Source organism: Aptenodytes forsteri, unplaced genomic scaffold (assembly GCF_000699145.1).
Source record: "Aptenodytes forsteri isolate BGI_AS27 unplaced genomic scaffold, ASM69914v1 Scaffold122, whole genome shotgun sequence".
Classification (NCBI taxonomy): domain Eukaryota; kingdom Metazoa; phylum Chordata; class Aves; order Sphenisciformes; family Spheniscidae; genus Aptenodytes; species Aptenodytes forsteri.
Window position 1 is genome coordinate 193,163 of NW_008794009.1, and position 19,537 is coordinate 212,699.

The following is a 19,537-nucleotide window of genomic DNA, read 5'->3' on the forward strand; positions in this document are numbered from 1 at the left end:
CGCCTCCCCGTGGCGGCCCGAGCAGGGCTTTTGGTCGCCCGTTCCTGTGAGGGTCAGGCCGGGGAGCGCTGGGGGAAGCGGCGGCCGCCGCGCAGGTCCCAGGCACAAGACCGAGCTTGGTCTGTAGCGAGTGCGCCGCGGTGCCGGGAGGTTAGCGGGGCTGCGTGAGTCTCTTCAGAGGGTGGACCGAGGGGTGACAGCTGGCTGGGGACGTGGAGCAGTCCCCCGTGGGACCTCATCTTGTGACTCTCTGCAGATATAGGAAGTTTGCAGGTGAGAAGACGAGGAGGCTTGCTCTGTTCAAGTCGCCTGTGGCCAGGACTGCTGGTTTATGTCGCTGTATCCGTTCTAGCGTGAAAAAACCCAGAGTGATTTGGAAGGGGCATCGCCTGATAGTCTTCTTTTTATTAAGGATATCGCCAGATTCCATTAAGTTACTTACAGGGGAGGTAAGAAGGCTTTGAGAAATGAGAACTGCTATGTGGAAATGGCACTATTCTTCACGTTTTGGCATGTTCCTACTCTGAATTCAGCCGTGAACTTAGTCTGGCAACAATATCTTGCTACTCTTCGTTTCTTCATTATTTAGCCAGAATACGCACTGGTACTTAGGGGAATACGTTATCTCGATCAACGGCACTGGGCAGGCACCAATGTAACACAGTGAATGTAGCACTGAGGGCAGAGGTTGGGTCGCTGGAGGGAATGGGCTCTCCTCCTGGTGGAATCTGGGGTATGATACTGTTAAATGATGAAAAAGGGAAAAAGTAGGTTTGCTTGCAAGATTAACCCATGAGGGTGGCAAAAAAAATGGTTTTGTCAGATGACCACCCTAATTGTAGAATTGAGACAGAAATGAGAAACTATTGTGTGGCTTCTGGAGGGAATTTAACTCCTCTGACTCTGATGATTTTTTTTTTTTCTTTTAACCCTACCTTAAATGACTTGATTCTCAAGCAGTTCCTATTTTCAGAATAGCATTCAGTCCTATCAATGTCTGTCTTTGTTTTGTTGCATGTCTGTGACTAGAGGAATATTTGGGAGCGCCATTGAGAGACATGCCGTCTCTTTTTGGATGCAAATTACTTAAGCTAGTTTCCTTTTATTACTGGCAAGTGAAAAAATAAATTGTGACTAGATAGCATGATCGGCAGTTTTCCTTTTAAGATGGACTGCTTCAAAAACATGCGCTTGCTGTTGTGCCATGGTGGGAAAAACTGCTTTGAAGGACTTCTGCCTAGTAATCTAGAATGGGTAAAGGAAAAAACAAGAACTCGCAGTCTGACAGGTGGGAAGACCCCATGGAGATCAGTGGTGAAGTGTCATCTTGGGCGCAGTTGTAGAAAAACTACCAAGTGAGGGATGATGCAGTTAGGTAACGCAAACACTTACACTACTGGCTGATGTCTCAGCCGAAAGATACAACATGGGTGTGCAGGACAAGTCCCTGACCAACCTATTTTTGCACTGCCTTAAGACAAGGTTTTGATTTGTTTTACGACTGTTAAGGAAACAGTGTCCTGACTTTTGTGTGGCACAATAGGGCTGGTGAAGCTGCAGCAGCTTCTGTGTCTGGTGTGTGAATGTCAAAAGGTGGGCAAGGAAGGAAAATGTTGGGGATTAGAAGGGGCGCTGACTCTCCTTTAAATGAGTAGAGGGATACCCAGGTTAGGAAAGCTGTCTTGCAGGGAGGAGGAAAGGTGTCAAAACTGTTTTGTGCAAGGACTGTGGCATGGGGCTACTTAAACTTGAGTTAGTGGTTTTCATTGCTTGTTTCGTGTAGCCTTACTGCTGGTATGCTTGGACAGTCTGGGGAAAGAAGAAAAGCTTTCATTCTCTGAAACCTTGTCAAATGTCATGGCTTGTAGTGACTGGTTTTATCATGCTTTCTCCTTTGTTCTTGTGTGCTCCGACAGCTGACTGTGCTGTCAGAATTGGAATTCTCTTTTTATCTTCTGTGTAGAGGTGTCTCCAGGATTGCTGCTGTATGAGCACCTGGGAAAGAATACAGGGAACTGGTTGGATATAGGAAATTACTAGTCAGTTCGGTCTCTGTCCCTGTTTTTCCTTCTTCCCCTTACATCTTTCCTGTGACAACACAGGAGAAACAAATTTTGGAGGTAATTTTATGAACTGTTCTTTAAATCCATCTACTTTAAAAACAAAAGAAAGCTTGACAGTTTGGGTTCACCTTCCATGTAACATCGGGGAAGTTACTGTAAAACTTTCCTTCCCCTCTAAAAAAATTTCAGGAAATGTTTCGAGTGTGATGGCAGAGCAGCAAATACAAACTGCCTCCTCTGCCCGCTGTTTTGCCTGATAATCTACCCTGGATGAGAGATGATTTGATGACAGGTAATGTTTTTGTCTACTGTGTAAGGATAGGAGTTGGTGTTTAACTTCTGTAACTTTTAGACTCCTGAGTGGAAGGGAAACTCCTTAAACTGCTGTACATCACAGGATTGCTGTTGTGCAGAATTTCCAATTTTGGGGTTGTAAGTCAAGTCTGCTTTGCATTTAATGTTGTAGTTTTTAATAACACTACTCCTACAGTTGACTGTATGTACAATTTTGTTCATTCAAATACTGTCTTTTCAGCCTTTGTTGTGAAACCACAACTGTGCTCTTGTGTGCTGCTGAAAACCCTGGGGTTAGCATTCAGCTTAGCCTCAGTGAAGAAGCATGTGCTGAGTACAGAGAGGTGACCTCTAGGTGAACTTGCTCAGCTCTATTAAGTGCTTTGACACATTTAAGTGGGAGATGTCATAAATAAGTCATTACTGGACTTATTTGCATATGTGCACAGTTGCTTCACATTCCTGGGAAGCTACCATTATAATGGCTTAAATGTGATTTCTTAGCACATGAGGTTCCTATAGCTCTTGCGTACTTGAACTTCAAATTGCTATCCCTTTTCTTACGCATTCTGTAAGATGATGTGGTAGATGTGGTTTACAGTGTAGCATGAAAGACTAAAGGTCTTTTGGATGGAGAAAGCTGAACAGCTTGTGGTGTAACTGTAAGGCTATTACGCATGATGCATATGCAAGAAAACTTGCCTGAAGATATGCACTGTGCGTGATGGTTGGAAAAAGTGACAGGTAAGCTAGAGCAGAGCTAAGTATGAGTAGGGCATTAAAAAGCTCTTGAAGTATAGCGATAGCTTTGTACCTTGTGCCATTCAAGCACTCATTTTCTGTGAGGAGAACTTGCTTTGACATAGAAGTTTCTTTACCATACATATTTGTGCTAAAATGTTAACCACATCTAATAGTGACTTTTGTGGCAACTGGTGGATCTGAGCTGCCAGCTTCAAATTTGAAGTGGTCATCCTAGAAATTGTTCCTGAGCTTGTCTACCTGTGATCATGCTGGTTGAACCTGCTCATAAAGACCTTCAGGTATTAGTTTCATCTCTGCAGTGTTCTGATAGCTGAGGAGCTGCTGGACACAAAATTCTGTGGATGCATAAGCACATATGGATCCGCTTTCCAGCTCTGGTTGTAGGTTGCCTTGTCTCTGTGCCGGGTCATCTGTGTAATATCCCTTCAGCAAAATGAGCCACTTCAGTGTATTCCCCAGAGAGCAAACGCATGTTTCTTTGTAACTATGCTTTACAGCTGTTTGAGCATGGTTATGAGAATGGTAGCAATAGTCTTTCTGGTGCTCTGTTGCATTTGAAGTGGTTCACTAGTGCTCAAACCTCGAAGTGGCTTTGGCGTGGGGATGCACGTGCTGTGACAGCCATTAGCCATCTGCACCTTGTCTGACTTCAATGCCTGAGCTACCAATTTGCAAGGTAAACTAGACTCGCTAATGCTCATACCCTTTTTCCCTTTCTCATGTTATTTTCCATGAGTTGCTTCTTTGCTTTGTCAAAAAAAAAATGCAGAGCGCTCTTTTGATCTTGCTGAAAAGTAGTTTGATTTTCTTTTTCATGCTGTCGCTTCAGTGTCTTAAAAACAAAGCTAGGTAGCTGGAAAGGCCGACCTGCAGGCAAGGTTATTCCCAGTAACTCGTTTGGACCTTGCTTGCACAACTGCTTTCGACAGTGTCCTGGGTTAGCACTGCCTCCAGCAGGAGATCTTCCCTGCCTGCCTCCCTGCCTGCCTCCCTGCCTGCCTCCCTGCCTGCCTCCCTGCCTGCCTCCCTGCCTGCCTCCCTGCCTGCCTCCCTGCCTGCCTCCCTGCCTGCCTCCCTGCCTGCCTCCCTGCCTGCCTGCTGTAGCTGGTGCATGGCCAGAAGCTGCTGCGAGCCAGACTGGGAACTGGCCAAGCTCAGTTCCCGCTCCACACACATGCGCACGCACCTGTTGTTTTTGCTGAGTTAATTTTGAGAGAGAGCAGTCCCTGGGTCCAGCTTGTGTCAGGTGCTGGGGTCAGCAACACCCAGGGGAGGAGAAGGGTGGGGGAGAGGAAGAGAGCCTGCCTTGGGGGGTTGATGTGGGTGTATGTTTCAGGCCTCTAACTGTGGGGTAGTCTACGGTTGGGTTTATCTGGAAACAGGTGTCATGTTGTGACTTCGGCAAAAATAACTGACAGTTTTAATCAAGGCAGACACCGTGTTTGAGCCCAGATCTTGAACTGTGCCAGAAATGGCTGCCTGAATGGTGTCATCTGTGAGATAGCAGCTGTATTGAGCCCCCTGGATAGAGCGTGCATCGCACCCCACCCCATGACCAAGGCTGTTGCTTTTTAAAGCTGTTGGTATAACAGCTCCCTAAACTAGCTCGACTGCATTGAATCTGGGATAGCTTAAGCCCTTCAAACAAGATAACTTCGGCTGGCCCTGGTGAGGGAGTAATTACATGAGGCATCATCGCTGGTGGAGGTGAGTGCCGAGCAGCTGGAGGAAGCTGGTCTGCGTGGCTCAGCCATGGTCAGGGTGGGTAATGTGATTGCCAACAGATTGTTTCCATTATGGGATGCAGCGGAGAGTTCGGCTTGTATCTTACTGGAAAGTAGAGCACATGCAACTTGAAACTATTCCCAGGCACTGATTCAATGCCAGGAGTCTGACTTGTGAGAGAAATAATTCTTGCTTTTACTGTGAAAGTGTGTTTTGCATCTCTCAGATGAGAACAGCTGCTTAGGCTACATCCAGCCTGCTGTTACTCCCAATGAATAAATCCTGCCCTGCTCCTCCCAACTGTTTTTTTTTTTTTAAAAAAAAGTCCCTTGAACGTCCTCAAATGTAATACTACTCTGAAACTGCATTAGATTTTCATTTTTGTGTGCCACTGAAGGTGTGGTTTGGAACATGATTAAACATGGGATTTCTTATTTCCTTTCTGTGGACTGTTTTGAAGGAATCCTCAGCCTTCCCTGTCCAGGGGCCTGTGAAAGGGTGGAAGGAAGGGCTGGCTTCAGTGACTGCTTTGCATCTGTTCTGTAAGCTGCTCATCTTCTTTCTCTTTTGCTTCTGGCATGTGGGTGAACTGACTTGAAGATGTTGATTTCCTCTGTTTCATAGCATGGAACTGGGAAAGCAAACCCCTTAATCTCACATAGAGTGATAATTCTGTTGTGTGAAGGACTTAGATCTTGTTCAGTTCACAAACAGATTCTAACTTGCAAGTTCTCTAAAAAAAACACCCCCACACTGAAGAACACTCTAGCTTAATCAAAAACTTCGTGCCTTAGTATTATATGTTACCTTTTTTGTTGTCTTGCAAAACTAGTCAGAAAAGAGTACTGGAGCCCTTGGGAATTTTTCAGTGAAATGCGAACTTTTTGGGGCTTCATTGTGAAGAAATTGTATTTTGATTGAAATGCATTTTCTCCTGGAGGTAAAACCAACTTTAGTCTTAATCACTTGCTGTTTTCAGAGCCCTTAGAATCATAGAATCGTTTAGGTTGGAAAAGACCTTTAAGATCATCAAGTCCAACCATTAACCTGACACTGCCAAGTCCATCACTAAACCATGTCCCTAAGCACCACATCTATATGTCTTTTAAATACCTCCAGGGATGGTGACTTAATCACTTCCCCAGGCAGCCTTTTCCAATGCTTGACAACCCTTTCGGTGAAGAAATTTTTCCTAATATCCAATCTAAATCTCCCCTGATGCAACTTGAGGCCATTTCCGCTAGTTACTTGGGAGAAGAGACTGACACCCACCTCGCTACAACCTCCTTTCAGGTAGTTGTAGAGAGCGATAAGGTCTCCCCTGAGCCTCCTTTTCTCCAGGCTAAACAACCCCAGTTCCCTCAGCCGCTCCTGAAGGTTGAGTCAGGTTCTTCTAACTTTTTTTGTGTGTGTTGTCAAGCTTTCTTCCATTGCTGAGCTTTGGTTATTCTGTACTGTAGCTTAATTCTTATCGTCATCCTGCATCGGGATTGTCTTTATCCACTTCAGAAATGCAAGAAGCTAGCTCAGAGAACTAATCAGTATGATTGTAAAATGTCAGCTCTGTCTGCTTATGAGGAAAGAATAATGGCAAGTATTTGTCTAGGATTGAGACACAGTCTTTGAATCTGATTAAAAAGTAACTTTATTGGTGTGTTGGGTATGACTCAGTACTTGGTAAGTTATTTTTTGAGCCTTATATTACTATATTTGAGCCTAAAGATTTTCCTTTTTTTTTTCAGTTCGCAGAGAGAACTCTCTTACAGTTGTCCCTAACTTGTTCCAGCCATTAGCAGACTGAAATTAATACGGCTGCTGTAGTACAGGGAAGCCAAGAACTCCGTAATGAGTAATTAAATGGAAAAGTATGTGGTATCTTACTGCTGGCTCTTTGATTAGAGATGGGATGCACTGGATTTGAGAGGAGTTCTTGGAGGATTCAAAATCTAAAGTAATGTAGTTGAACTGCTGTTGCCTCTTCCTCACCCAAGGACTGGGCTTCCGAGTGGAACAAGAATGGGTTCTCCTCCTGGGGGGATTTGCGGTATGATAATGTCAAGTGGTGCAACATCTACGAGCTAGGGATTAAGGCAAACAAACCTTATGGGTGAAGCTTCTGGTCAACTTCTAATTTCTTGGTAGCTGAGAGGAGGGAGTCGAGCTCCCTCGCTGGACTTAGTACTAATCTGTAGATTAAGACAAATGCTTCTATGGGTCAGATAGATGCATTAAACCCTAGTGAGTTGTAAATAATGGGAATACCTAATAAGTCACTGTGCTGTCCTCAGTTTTCTGATGTGATGACTCTGTATTAAATCCTACTGAAGTTTCCACTCGGGATAGAAGGAAAGCTGGGGAATCTCTTATGTGGCAAAAATCAATACCATCCAGACAATGCAGGCTGCTGCCAGTGCCAGAAGAAGCGTAGCTGAGCCAAGCTGATGGCAAATGTTTACTGAGCTGTGCCTTTTTAACAGAGCTTGACCACAGCACCGTGCTAGTAAGCCAGGCTGTCTAAAGAGCTCCTGACTCCAAACTAGCTGAGCTGGGCCTGCCTCGAAACTGGGTGGTGCTGTGTCATGCGGCTGATCACATCTTAACTGCAGTCTTAGCGCTTGCTATGAGGGAAATGAATCCTTGCTCTACCTCTGAACTATGGTGCATTTAATTTTTTTCTTCTGTTACTCTGATTGATTCCCCATTGTATTTAACCAGAGCTTCATGTTCCTTTATCTGTTTTTAGACAGCTGACTTTCTGATATGGCTGTAGCTAGCTGGTGTGATCTTTCACTGAGTCTCTCGTGAATAGCTCTGCTTGCTTTCCAGCTTCTGACATCACCCTTCAGAAACTGTCCTTTCAATATTGAGATAGATATATGTATGAAATGCATAAAGGTGCAGCTAGGCCCTAATAAGCATTATTAGCATCTTTCAGTCTGAATGCTGCGAGAATCTCAACCGCAATTTTGACACTGAAGGTAGGTGGCTCCGCTGCTGGCAGAAAGGATGTGGCTGGCTGTTCTATTCCACTTAGACTTATCACTTCTGCCACTCTCATTGGGTATTGATAAAGTGCAGTAGCGTGCAGCCTGCCACAGATGTTTGCAAAGTTTCTCAGGCTCTCAAGGAAAAAGGTTCACCACCTGTGATATACCTAATCAGAGTGGCCTTCACAGAGATTTGAGGGGGAAGAATGGGCGGTTGGGAGTTCAAGAAAGGGGAAAATGGACCTGATACACGTTCCTCAAGTGGTTAGATCTGTTTTGTTCTTGGCCCTGACACAGTAACAATTATTTCTGGTATTTACGGATATAGAACACAAATACAAAACTCAAGTTAGTGGTATTCTTAGCTTTATAACTTGGTTATTTCAGGGACTGATGTCTAGAGGATGGCGGTGCAGACAATATGAATACCAACTGACAAGCTTTTTTTTCTTTTCAGTTACACATGGGAAGCAATTGATGCAGACAAACATGTGCTTTATAAAATAAACTTCTGTTTTGGTGTTGAAGAGTGTGGAAGATCAAGTGCAGTCTGTGCATATGACATCAATAAGAAGACCTATCTGTCCGTAGGTAAGTAAACAAGTGTTCTTCCTCATAAGTAGTTCAGAGTCATGTTAACGGATGGTCTTATAACTATTGCAAACTTTGACATGTTAGCAAAGATTTTTTTTCTTCTCAGAACAGTGTAAAACTTTATTCTGTTGTAGATTTACTGGGGAGATTTGGGAAAACATGATCTGATTGCAGATAATCACTTCACAGGACAGTGAAACTTATCTTATGATCTAGTTAACTGTACTCTAGTGTGAAACTGTGCAAGGCTATCTCAAGTAGAAATAAGTGCATCTACCTGTGGCAGGATACGCACTGTGCACAGCCTTGTTTGAAGCTTGGTACTGAACACAGGATAAAGCTTGAGTTATAGCTATAAACTATACCACAACGTAGCCTGATGCTACATCAGCTCTTTGTTCAGAGTCAGGTTACTCTGTAATGCAGAGTATTGCTAAGCTGCTGGGCTGTCGTCTTTAAGTTGTTACACACAGAAAGGAAGTCGATTACATGCAATCCTCTGTTTTCAGTTACACTTGTCAAATCTGGTGGCTGCTTCAGTAGTTCACAGATGTCCTTGGTATTCTGAGGAGTGGTGGACTTCTGCATGCTGATCTAAATATGAAACCGGCATATTCCTATACACATGCTCGCACATGGTTTCGTCAGAAGCAGCTTGTGCTCTGAACAGTATTTGTGTGCCTATTTTCATGGATGCTTGTTGCTTTCAAGGTTGCTTCTGTGCTTCAGCTAATGAAACGATAATATATGAATACTGATGAAGAGGTTTTCTGGTGGTTGACTGTTACTTCTAATAGAATAAAGCAATAGCTTTCTGAAGAGTAATATGTCTTCAGACTGCCTTTTCATCCTGCAGATCTGAAGTCTGAATCTAACATGCTTGCCAGTCTTGCTTTCCGTTGGCAGACAGCTTTTATGAGAAGCTAGTTTGAGCTTGAACTGCTGGAAGATGGTGAGGAGGAAGATGATTCTCGCCTGTATGCAGATGCACAGCAGCTAGTTAGCCTCCATTCTCCCCACCCCTTTCCATTAACTGTAGAGCTACTTTGGTTTCAAGCTGTGGTCAATCAGTGCTTTCCAAACAAACTACTAGTGTTGTGACCCAGGCTTATAAAATCATTGGGTGCATGAATAAAAGTATATCTCAGTTCATGGCTGCATGTTTTTTTTACATAGTGCAGTATATCCAAGCCCCAGAGTTTTCTGGGATGACTGGTTAGCTGCATCTTAGTTCAAACTGCAGTTGCATATAGTAGCATCTTCTACTCTAAGGAGTGTGACATCTCAGTAGACCACTTGACGCTGTTAATGTATTTCATTCCTAAAATGTACAGCAAGAATTTTGTTTCCTGCTGATGTGGGTCTCAACTCATATGCGGTCGAGGCTTCAGGTGCCTGTGGATTACAAAAGGAAGCAGCATCTGGGCATCTGTTTTAACATGCTTTTTTGAGCGAGACTGCAATGTGGCAGGTTGAGGAAGCCTGTTCTCCCCAGGGAAGTCTGAGACCTAGAGGCTTGTGTAGGTTTTGTTCCACACCTCTTGTGGAAAGAGGAAGGGAGAACAGAGCTGGGTGATGACCATGAGCAGTATCAAATATTCTGCTGTATGCAAACCTTGAGTGTCTTATTGCCTGACTGCTGCTGGGTGGAAGAGGATTTGGCAACAATCATAACTTGGTCTTGAAGAGGCTGTTTGAACTGATTCTCGAGGGTTAAGCCACAAATCCTGTTCAAGTAAGATATGTTTTTAACCACCGTGCAATAAATTAAGAAATCAAGGCAGGGCAGTTAACATCGACATTGAGTTTTGCTTTGTTTTATTGGTCAAATTGTCTAAGTTTTGTTCTTGTTCATGGTAAGGCTGAGGCTTGTTAGTGACGCCTGCCATGCTTCATCATACTGCCTCTAGTTGCACTGGAGCTTCAGCACCATCATGCTGAGTTGAGATTATGCTAATGGCTTATTAAGCCTCTTGTTTGACAAAAAAAAAAAAAAGAATAATCACTCTTAATGAGAAAGGAGAAATCTCCTTAATCCACATCTAGGCAGGTGTAGACTCCCAGTGTAGATTCCAGTTACCTGGAAGCTAAGCCGCATACCTGTCTTCAAGCAATCCAGGTGATATGAGATTACTTGTATGCCAAAGCTGAGTGCAGCTGAAGGGCTTCGCTTTGGGGGAAGAAGGGCAATTTGCCAGCTGATAAACTTTGCTAAGTTGTAAGATTTCTTCAAATACGGGCTTAATCAGATGTCTTCTTCATTCTTTCAAAAAGAAGCTTTCACTGCAAACAATAGTTTTGCTTTTAAATATCACCTATGCAAGAGGTAACGGTTATAGAGCTGGTTCTGTTTGTTGATCCCAGCTTTGATAAGGGGGTAAGGCCGTATGGTCTGTGACTGTGATCAGTTTGTATCCAAGGGAAGCCTTGTGGCTAACGTTAACTGTGTGTCAGTGTGATTTACCAGTGTTGGTGCTGAGACCCCAAAAGCCTCTCCTAGAAAAAGCTCTTCTGCTTCATTGATGGACCTTAGAAGTTTTCAGGGTGTAGGTAAATGCTTAGTTCTTGAATGTCAGTGAGGATGGAAATGATGTGGTACTTGTTTAACTTAGTGTGACACCTAGTGACTCGTGTGCTATTTAGCTGAACTACTGCTAAAATTAAAAGCGGAAATATTACTGTAACTCTTTGTTAACTTGAGTGGTGAAACATGCGCTTTGTCCAGCTGCAGTAGAAGGACTGGACATGAAATGATAGCTGCCACCTAAATGCCCCCTTCTTCTGGACAATTGATTGGATGTCTTCCATGATTGCCTTTCTTCTTCTGAACAGCTGAACAGATGGAGTCAATGAGTAGAAGGTGTTGTGGACAGTGCCTTTGATACTGATTTAGCACAACTGTGTAATATGAAGTATCTGGTGCTAATTTTTGACAGTTGTGCTAAATCAGTAATATGAAGTATCTGGTGCTAATTTTTGTGAGCTGTACTAGCTGATTTTAGTGTGTTACTTTGTGGAAGAAATGCATCTCTAAAGGCATGAGGAAACATGAGTGATGTTTGAACATCACTGAAGAGAGAGCTTGATTTGTGGAAAACACGGTTGCAGAACTGGTGCTCTGGAAGGAAGCTCACGGGAAGCTGATGGTGTGAGGGATGGTTCATGAGACCACTTGCTCTGTGAGCAGGGATGGGAGGAGTCATGTGCCACTGAAGAGATTCTTGCTAAAACTTTTAGCAAGTTCCTAAACTAGTTTTAAGTGTGCAGCGGGGAGGAGAGCATGCATATTGGCCTGTAGTAAACAAGATGTACTGGCTTAACTTGATTTTTCTTGAATATCACTTTAACTGAGGAAATTGGAGTCAGCTCACGTGACCTTTAGAGCAATGTAGTGTGTTCTCAGAGTTGAGAGAAAACAAATGCTTACAGAGCATTGACGTAAGTCCTCAGATGGTGCTGTCATAAGTTCTCTGCTAAGTTGGGGCTTACAACTGTGTACATTTATAACCAGAGAGTTTTTAATCATGTGTGCATATTGTTACTATACACAGCTTTTTTGACTAGAAAGTTGTGTTGGCTTCCTTCTGCTAATCTGGGGAAGAAGAGAGGACACTTTGCCAGCATCTTCTAAGCAATGATGTGATAAGTAGAAATCTTGCTTTCAAAGCTCTTGGGTTTAAAAGGGCTGCATGGCACCTTTGTCAGCACCAGTGCTGGAAGTCTTAAAAACTGAAGATAGCCTTTTGATAACAAGAGTGCCAGGAAATATAAAAGGCATGAACCACTGACAGTCTCCAGGTGCCTGGAAGGTGGCTGAACCGCAGCGGTGGTAGCATGCTCCACTGTTGCAGGTTCTCAGCCTGTGCATATGCATGCATGTACAGGTTTGTAGTCTGTGCTGCCGTCCTTCTGGGCTGGCATGTCTCCACTCTTACCTTCCCTTGAGAAGGCGGAGGGTTATTGAACAGTCTGTAATACCTGTCACCCTGGTTATACAGGGAGTGCTGTGAATGGCTGCTTAGGTGTGAGCATCTTAATGTGCCTTCCTGTAACGCAGTTAGTGTAAGCATATGCAGCATGAATAGAAGAGCCCTGAGCTACTGAGGGGATGCCGTGTGGGTTAGCATACGGTTTCTGTTCTGACTGCCACCGTTTCAGCTTTACCTGCAAGTTTGGTGGCTATAGTTGCTTTCTCTCTGCTACAGTTCAACGCAACCGATGCTCATCAGAAACAGTCACAAATGGATCTCTTCCCAGTTCCTTTGCAGGACTGGATTGAAAAAAAGAAGTGCTGGGGAACTTTTTGGAAAGATGCCAAACAGTGCCCATCACTAGGAGAAGCACTGGCAGCTGGTAACAGCCTTGAGTATGGGTGCCTGGAATGGTGTTTCTGTAGAATATTGCCTTGACTGTATTTTTGAGGTTCTTGCACCCTCTTCCTGCCTGGTTCGCTTACTTCTGCTCCTTCTGCTCTCAAGACTATATTACTTGGGTGTAGTGTAGTTTTGCTTGCCTTGAGTGAGGAGATAACAGGCTGGGCAAAGTTCCAGCAAGTGTGTTTTTAAGATGAAACAACATCTCGCCTAGGTGCAAAGCTGCTGTCTGCAGCAATTACAGATTTGACTTGCTTTCTCCCTAGTGTAGACATAAAGAAAAATGGAGAGGGGGAAGCCGGTCAATACTTGCATTTTATAGCATTTTCGATAGTTCAACCCAAACTCTTTGCAGAATTAAAATCTACCTATCAAAAAGGGACAGGGTGGAGTTGGCATGCTAGATCTGAAAGGGCTTGGTGTTTATTGCTAACTAAAATAGGTTTGAGCAGGAACATTTCAGTGGCCTGAGCTGGTGCTCATCATGACTTGAAATGTACTCCACCTTTCCCCTTCATGTCAGGTGCTGAGGAGGAGAGGGATGCGCAGTGACACAGCACTGACCCCAGCCTTCGTGCAGCATGCAAGCTGTGCTAAAGGGGATGGGAGCTGCAGGGGGACATGCGCTGAGGCAGTGGATCTGTGTTGGGTTTGTCTGCAGGCAACGCCAGTAACAGTGGCTGTGCCCAGGCACCAATGGGTTCTTCATTAAGTAGACTTAAGATTAAGATGTACGTAGAGCCGGCAATGTGCGCTCGCAGCCCAGAAGACCAACCGTATTCTGGGCTGCATAAAAAGAAGTGTGGCCAGCAGGTTGAGGGAGGTGATTCTGCCCCTCTACTCCGCTCTGGTGAGACCCCACCTGGAGTACTGCATCCAGCTCTGGGGTCCCCAGTACAAGAAAGACGTGGGCCTGTTGGAGCGGGTCCAGAGGAGGGCCATGAAGATGATCAGAGGGATGGAACACCTCTCCTATGAGGAAAGACTGAGAGAGTTGGGATTGTTCAGCCTGGAGAAGAGAAGGCTCCGGGGAGACCTTATAGCTGCCTTCCAGTACCTGAAGGGGGCCTACAAGAAAGCTGGAGGGGGACTTTTTGTAAGGGTATGTAGTGACAGGACAAGGAGTAATGGCTTTAAACTGAAAGAGGGTAGATTTAGATTAGGTATAAGGAAGAAATTCTTCACTATGAGGGTGGCGAGGCACTGGAACAGGTTGCCCAGAGAAGTTGTGGATGCCCCATCCCTGGAAACGCTCAAGGGCAGGTTGGACGGGGCTCTGAGCAACCTGATCTAGTTGAAGATGTCCCTGCCCACGGCAGGGCGGTTGGACTAGATGACCTTTAGAGGTCCCTTCCAACCCAAACCATTCTATGTTTTATGATAGACTCTCTCTCGTATTGTTCTAACACTATTTGTATAAATGGCTTAAAGGCTAAAAAGCTGATAAATAGAAGCTGATGGGAGGAAGGAGTGAACTGTGGTACTTGAAACTAGTTGGTAACAGTTTTCTGATGGAGTCCCTTGTTCCTAAGGCAGTGACTAGTTTGTAGTGGCACCTGCTGTTGAGCTTCTTAACATTCAAAGTGTTTGCTAAAAACCTTTAAGAAAGTAGAAGTGTGATTAGAGATATCAAACACTATCTTAACTTGGATCTAGTCTTCCAAATCGCAAGAACCGCAATGAAGGTCTTCAGTTGTACTCTGTTCAAAGACTGTCTTCAAGTGGACTGGTATGTCTTGTGCTGCTCAGTCCTTGAAATTAGAGCCTGTCTGTTGGGCTTCTGTGAAGGTGCTGTATTATGATAACCCATTTTCTTTGCTTGTTTTTTTTTTTTTTAAAACCCTAGGTGACTTAGGCTTGCAAAAAGTTTCTAAAACTCTTCTTGAACTCAACACTACACGTAACTGCTTGCAGCAAGGCAGTCAGCACCAAATTCAAAGCAACGTTAACTTCCTGTGTGGGAAAACACTGGTAAGTCTAAATCACGTGTTCTTATCTTCAATGGAAATGGCAAGTACTTCTAACTTGCTTTTTAAGGAGACTTGCTGTACTCGTGGATGTACTAATTACTGAGCTTCACAGCTTAAGGAAAAGCCAGTTATGTTTTAGTACCAAATTAAGGTCATTATCTACTGTGGCTTTCAAAATTCAGTCCTGGTAGAAAATAATTGTAGATCTGCAACTTAGCTCTGATCATGGGCTCTTCTGGGTCTTTAATGTTTTTACAGGGATTGCACTGTAGTATTTTAACAGTGTAATATGGAGAAATGAGTCAACAGCGTACAGGGTGCTGTAACAATGAGAGCTATTGTTTAAATGCTGGCTGTGCCTAAGCTGTGGACCTAGCATGGCTGTTTAGTAGAACAGCATTGAAGAAAATGACTGACCTCTGTTAATAACCCATTCTTTGCTTGTTTTTTTTTTTTTTAAAACCCTAGGTGACTTAGGCTTGCAAAAAGTTTCTAAAACTCTTCTTGAACTCAACACTACACGTAACTGCTTGCAGCAAGGCAGTCAGCACCAAATTCAAAGCAACGTTAACTTCCTGTGTGGGAAAACACTGGTAAGTCTAAATCACGTGTTCTTATCTTCAATGGAAATGGCAAGTACTTCTAACTTGCTTTTTAAGGAGACTTGCTGTACTCGTGGATGTACTAATTACTGAGCTTCACAGCTTAAGGAAAAGCCAGTTATGTTTTAGTACCAAATTAAGGTCATTATCTACTGTGGCTTTCAAAATTCAGTCCTGGTAGAAAATAATTGTAGATCTGCAACTTAGCTCTGATCATGGGCTCTTCTGGGTCTTTAATGTTTTTACAGGGATTGCACTGTAGTATTTTAACAGTGTAATATGGAGAAATGAGTCAACAGCGTACAGGGTGCTGTAACAATGAGAGCTATTGTTTAAATGCTGGCTGTGCCTAAGCTGTGGACCTAGCATGGCTGTTTAGTAGAACAGCATTGAAGAAAATGACTGACCTCTGTTACGGGTCAGCGTAGCTGACAACAGTAAGTGTTAGGTTTTGTCTGCACATAGTTGGACTAACAGTGCTTACGCGTCCAGCTGGGCTTCTGGGGGAGTAGTTGTTTGTGAGAATCTGCTTAAAATGGAGATCCCCGAAAAGTTCCTAGGGGCATGTGTATATGCAGTTCACCTCCACGTGCTTTTGGAGTTACACCGATACCACAGCTTGGTATTCTGTACAGATTGTGATCAGTTTACATATTTTTGTATTGGAGATAAGTACTTATTAGTGCCGCTGTTGGCACTGATGATGCTGTTGCACACCCCCTCTTGGAAATCTAGCCAATTCAAACAAAGTGCCAGTGCAGCAGAGACTTAAATGCTTCCTGTTCTGTTTCAGCAGTTGACTCTTTAAACTAAATTAAAAATTATTGCTCAACCCCAGCTGTAACACCGGATCATAATGATCTTCAAACTTCTTCTAGTTAGTGTAGTTCTAACACCTCTGCTTCATGTGACCTAGTAAAAGGATTTTGTAATAGTGTCTGGGACAACTTGTTCCCAACACTTTTATGTCAGGGTTAAACAGGGAGGGAATCAGTTTAAATATGCTAAAGTGCTTCTAGCTGAGGTGATGGAGAGAGAATGGAAAAATCTGACTGTTGTCTTTCTCGAAGTAGAGACATTCAGTTGAGCATCCAACCCTGAACCGCAGTAGAACCCCCATCTTGAAATAGATACAAATGTGTATAACATAAGCCTATAAAAGTAAGTAGCTGAGATCAGAGGTATTCTTTCTGTGTAGCAGAAGAGACTGCTGATCAGTCTTCTTTGTAGGATAAAAGACAGGGAGCTGGTAAACCATGCATTGCCTTGCTGTTCATCTAGTTATACACATTTATATTGGTGTTTTCCTTTCTAGTAACTAGATGTGACTGGTGCTTCTGCCAATATCAATTGGCATAGTGACTGCTTCTAAAGGATGTAGTACAATTACTGCATATTAGGACTGGCACATGTTAACTTGAGAATTGGTGCATATGCAGACTGAGAAGGATTTGGTACCCTGCACCTTCTTGAGTTCACCAACAAAGCTGTTAAATAACAAACTTGCTGTTAACAAGTGCTATTAAGAAACTGTATGCCCTTGCTCTGTGATGTGCTATATTCTGTTTTACTTAATCTCTTGAATGAAGTTCTTGCTGTCTACAGATGTAAAATAAAACTGAAGTCTGTTTTTCAAAGAATTATTTTTTTCTCCTTTAAATAGGGTACCCCTGAATTTGTAACAGCAACAGAGTGTGTGCACTATTTTGAATGGAGGACCTTTGTGGCTTGCAAGAAAAACTTGTTTAAACCTGTGAAAGAGGTAATCTATGTACTATCCATGCAGAAGTTACTCTTCACACATCTGGCAATTTAACTACCTGCCACCACCTTAAACAAATCCCAACAACCTCCATAGACTTAACTTTTTCATAGGCATATAAAGCATCTGTTGGAAGTGGGTGGAGCTGAGAATTTTAAATAACTCTTCAGCCTTTTTTGTCATCTCGATGGTTGTTTATAGTAAAACTCTTCTAAAAGCTGGAGCAGAACAGTCTAACTTTGGATGCCTCAGTTTAGTCAGCATGTCTAGCTTTAAGTATTTGAGCTTCCAGAAATAAAAACCTTTTCCACATATTAACTTGGCTTTATATATGGCTGTTCATAACTTCTCCCTACTTGTGTAGCATGGATTGCATGTAATTTTTTGTTGTTGTTCTAGGTCCCTTGCTATGTGTTTGATGAAGATTTGAAGAAACATGACTTGAATCCTCTCATCCAAGTTTCAGGACACTACTTGGTGGATGATTCTGATGATGATTCCTTGTTCATAAACATCTGCAGGGACTTAGGTGTGAATACTTGTTTGTGTCACCTGTCGGTGTATAAATTTCTAGTAGTGTGGTTCTTTTCCAGTGCCTCAGTTGAGGTTGTCCTATGACCAGAGATCGGTATTTTAGGACTTGCACTATTGTTTCAAGGTACTTTTGATGATTTGAAGGCTGCTTTCTGTGAAGCCAAGTCTTACTCTCCAACTATTGAGGTGTTCAGAGATATGCCTCTTTTGTTAGAAAAGTTGACTTAAACTGGACTGAGTGGAAGAGCTCAGCTTGTCTTGTAGCTGCTTCTGTTTGTTGCCAAATAGGACCGAGATAGTTCATAGCACTTCATGTGCTCTAAATTTATTACTTTGGGCTTCAGTTCAGGCTGTTGCTTAGTTCCAAGTGAATGTCCTGAGATGCATCTAAAATAGTGTTTAGGTGCTTGGGTAAGTAATGGTGCATAGCTAGCACTTTCATGTCAGTTGGGAGCTATATATGTAAGGAATTAAACCAGCAAAATCACTTTTTTGAAACTTGCTGAAAAGGCTAGTTTAGCTGTATACTCCCACTGTGTTTTCTACTCTGCAGTTAAATATGTATTTTGTGCCCCTGTTAAGGGTTTAATACCTCTAGTTTTAGTGGCAGGTCTATTCTTTTAAAAATCCCCTTAGTCTGAAACTTTTTGCTGACAGCTTTGAATAAGTTGGTTTATAAGAAACAAAGGAGAGGAAAAAACCTTCCCTGTGAGGAGGGGTTACCCATTACTTGGTATTGTCTTGGTGTTGTGGGAAAAAAAACCCCAAAACTTGGCACACTTCTAGAAGTTCTCAAAGCCCTGTGCATCCAGCAGCTGTACTAGCAACTGGAAACTAGCTGCAGCTACATTGGCAGGAAGGATGAATTTGCTGTCCAAAAACAGGGCAGCATGAACTTCCCCCTGTGTATCACAAGCACTTCAGGTTTTGTCTTGCCAGTTTCACATTTTAACGTAACCTGCTTTAAAGGTATTTTTAGAAAAGGGTAAAGCAATGAATGGTAAGTGAGCCCACAGAAAAAATGGCAAGATACTTCAGGTAGAGCAGGGCTTAGAAACTGAGTCCTATATTCTGTTTTCTATATTCTATAACAGGAAGTTCAAGTGGAGAGACCAGAACCTGCCCTGCTGGCAGTGCTGCTTGCTTGTTACACGAAGGTCAGGCATATGATGTTGGCCATCCACAGGAACAGCTGAAACTTCATGACAAAGACAGGTATGTAATTTTGGGGATGATACTTCTGTGAACACTTCTCAGTCATCTGGGCTGGAAAAAGCAGTCTTGGTAACAGATGAGTCTTCCAAAACTTAGCATCAATACCACTTCAATTTTGAAGCATTGACAGAAAAAATTTCTTCAAATTATGACAGGGCAGAGTCTTTTTCAGCATCCTGTTGTACTGCTGTAACAGATCAAATTTTCTTCTTCATTGTGAGAGACCTTTATACAGAATTGCAAAACTCTGAGGCAAGGAATGATTGCTGCTCTCTGCCCACAAGCAGAAGAGTGACATTTGACTCCATCTGCCTAGTGTCTGAGGGCCCACAGGGTAAATGCACTTGGCTCTCTGTGTGTTTACGCACTGTTTTTGGCTTGCTCTGCTGCCCAGGAGTACTTTAAAAGTTGATGGATGTTGCCCTTCTGTATTTTTGCATTAATGAGTTCTTAATAGAAGAAATAGGTAAGCAATGCAAGGCTTGTTGTTCCTGGTGGTGGCAGAGCTGGAACTAGGGGAAACTTTCCCTGATGCTGCCTCTGTTCTGTTTGCTGCCTTTTGTGCTGGAAGTGTAGCTTGAAAGACACCCCCCCTCCTCCCCCAAACCCACAAACCAACCCCCCCCCCCCAAAAAAAAAAAAACAACAAAACA

The 19,537-nt window shown here is 43.2% G+C and overlaps 1 protein-coding gene across 1 annotated transcript in view; it reads left to right on the plus strand.

Moving 5' to 3' along the window:
- The first annotated feature begins 4,776 nt into the window (after positions 1-4,776).
- Positions 4,777-19,537, plus strand: part of IGF2R (insulin like growth factor 2 receptor) — a 57,383-nt gene continuing 42,622 nt past the window's right edge. The window contains exons 1-6 of the mRNA XM_019474827.1: positions 4,777-4,829; positions 8,292-8,425; positions 14,648-14,772; positions 17,037-17,135; positions 17,535-17,664; positions 18,764-18,884. Of these exons, the coding sequence (XP_019330372.1) occupies positions 4,807-4,829; positions 8,292-8,425; positions 14,648-14,772; positions 17,037-17,135; positions 17,535-17,664; positions 18,764-18,884 (632 nt within the window). The 5' untranslated portion in view covers positions 4,777-4,806. The remainder of the gene's footprint in view (positions 4,830-8,291; positions 8,426-14,647; positions 14,773-17,036; positions 17,136-17,534; positions 17,665-18,763; positions 18,885-19,537) is intronic.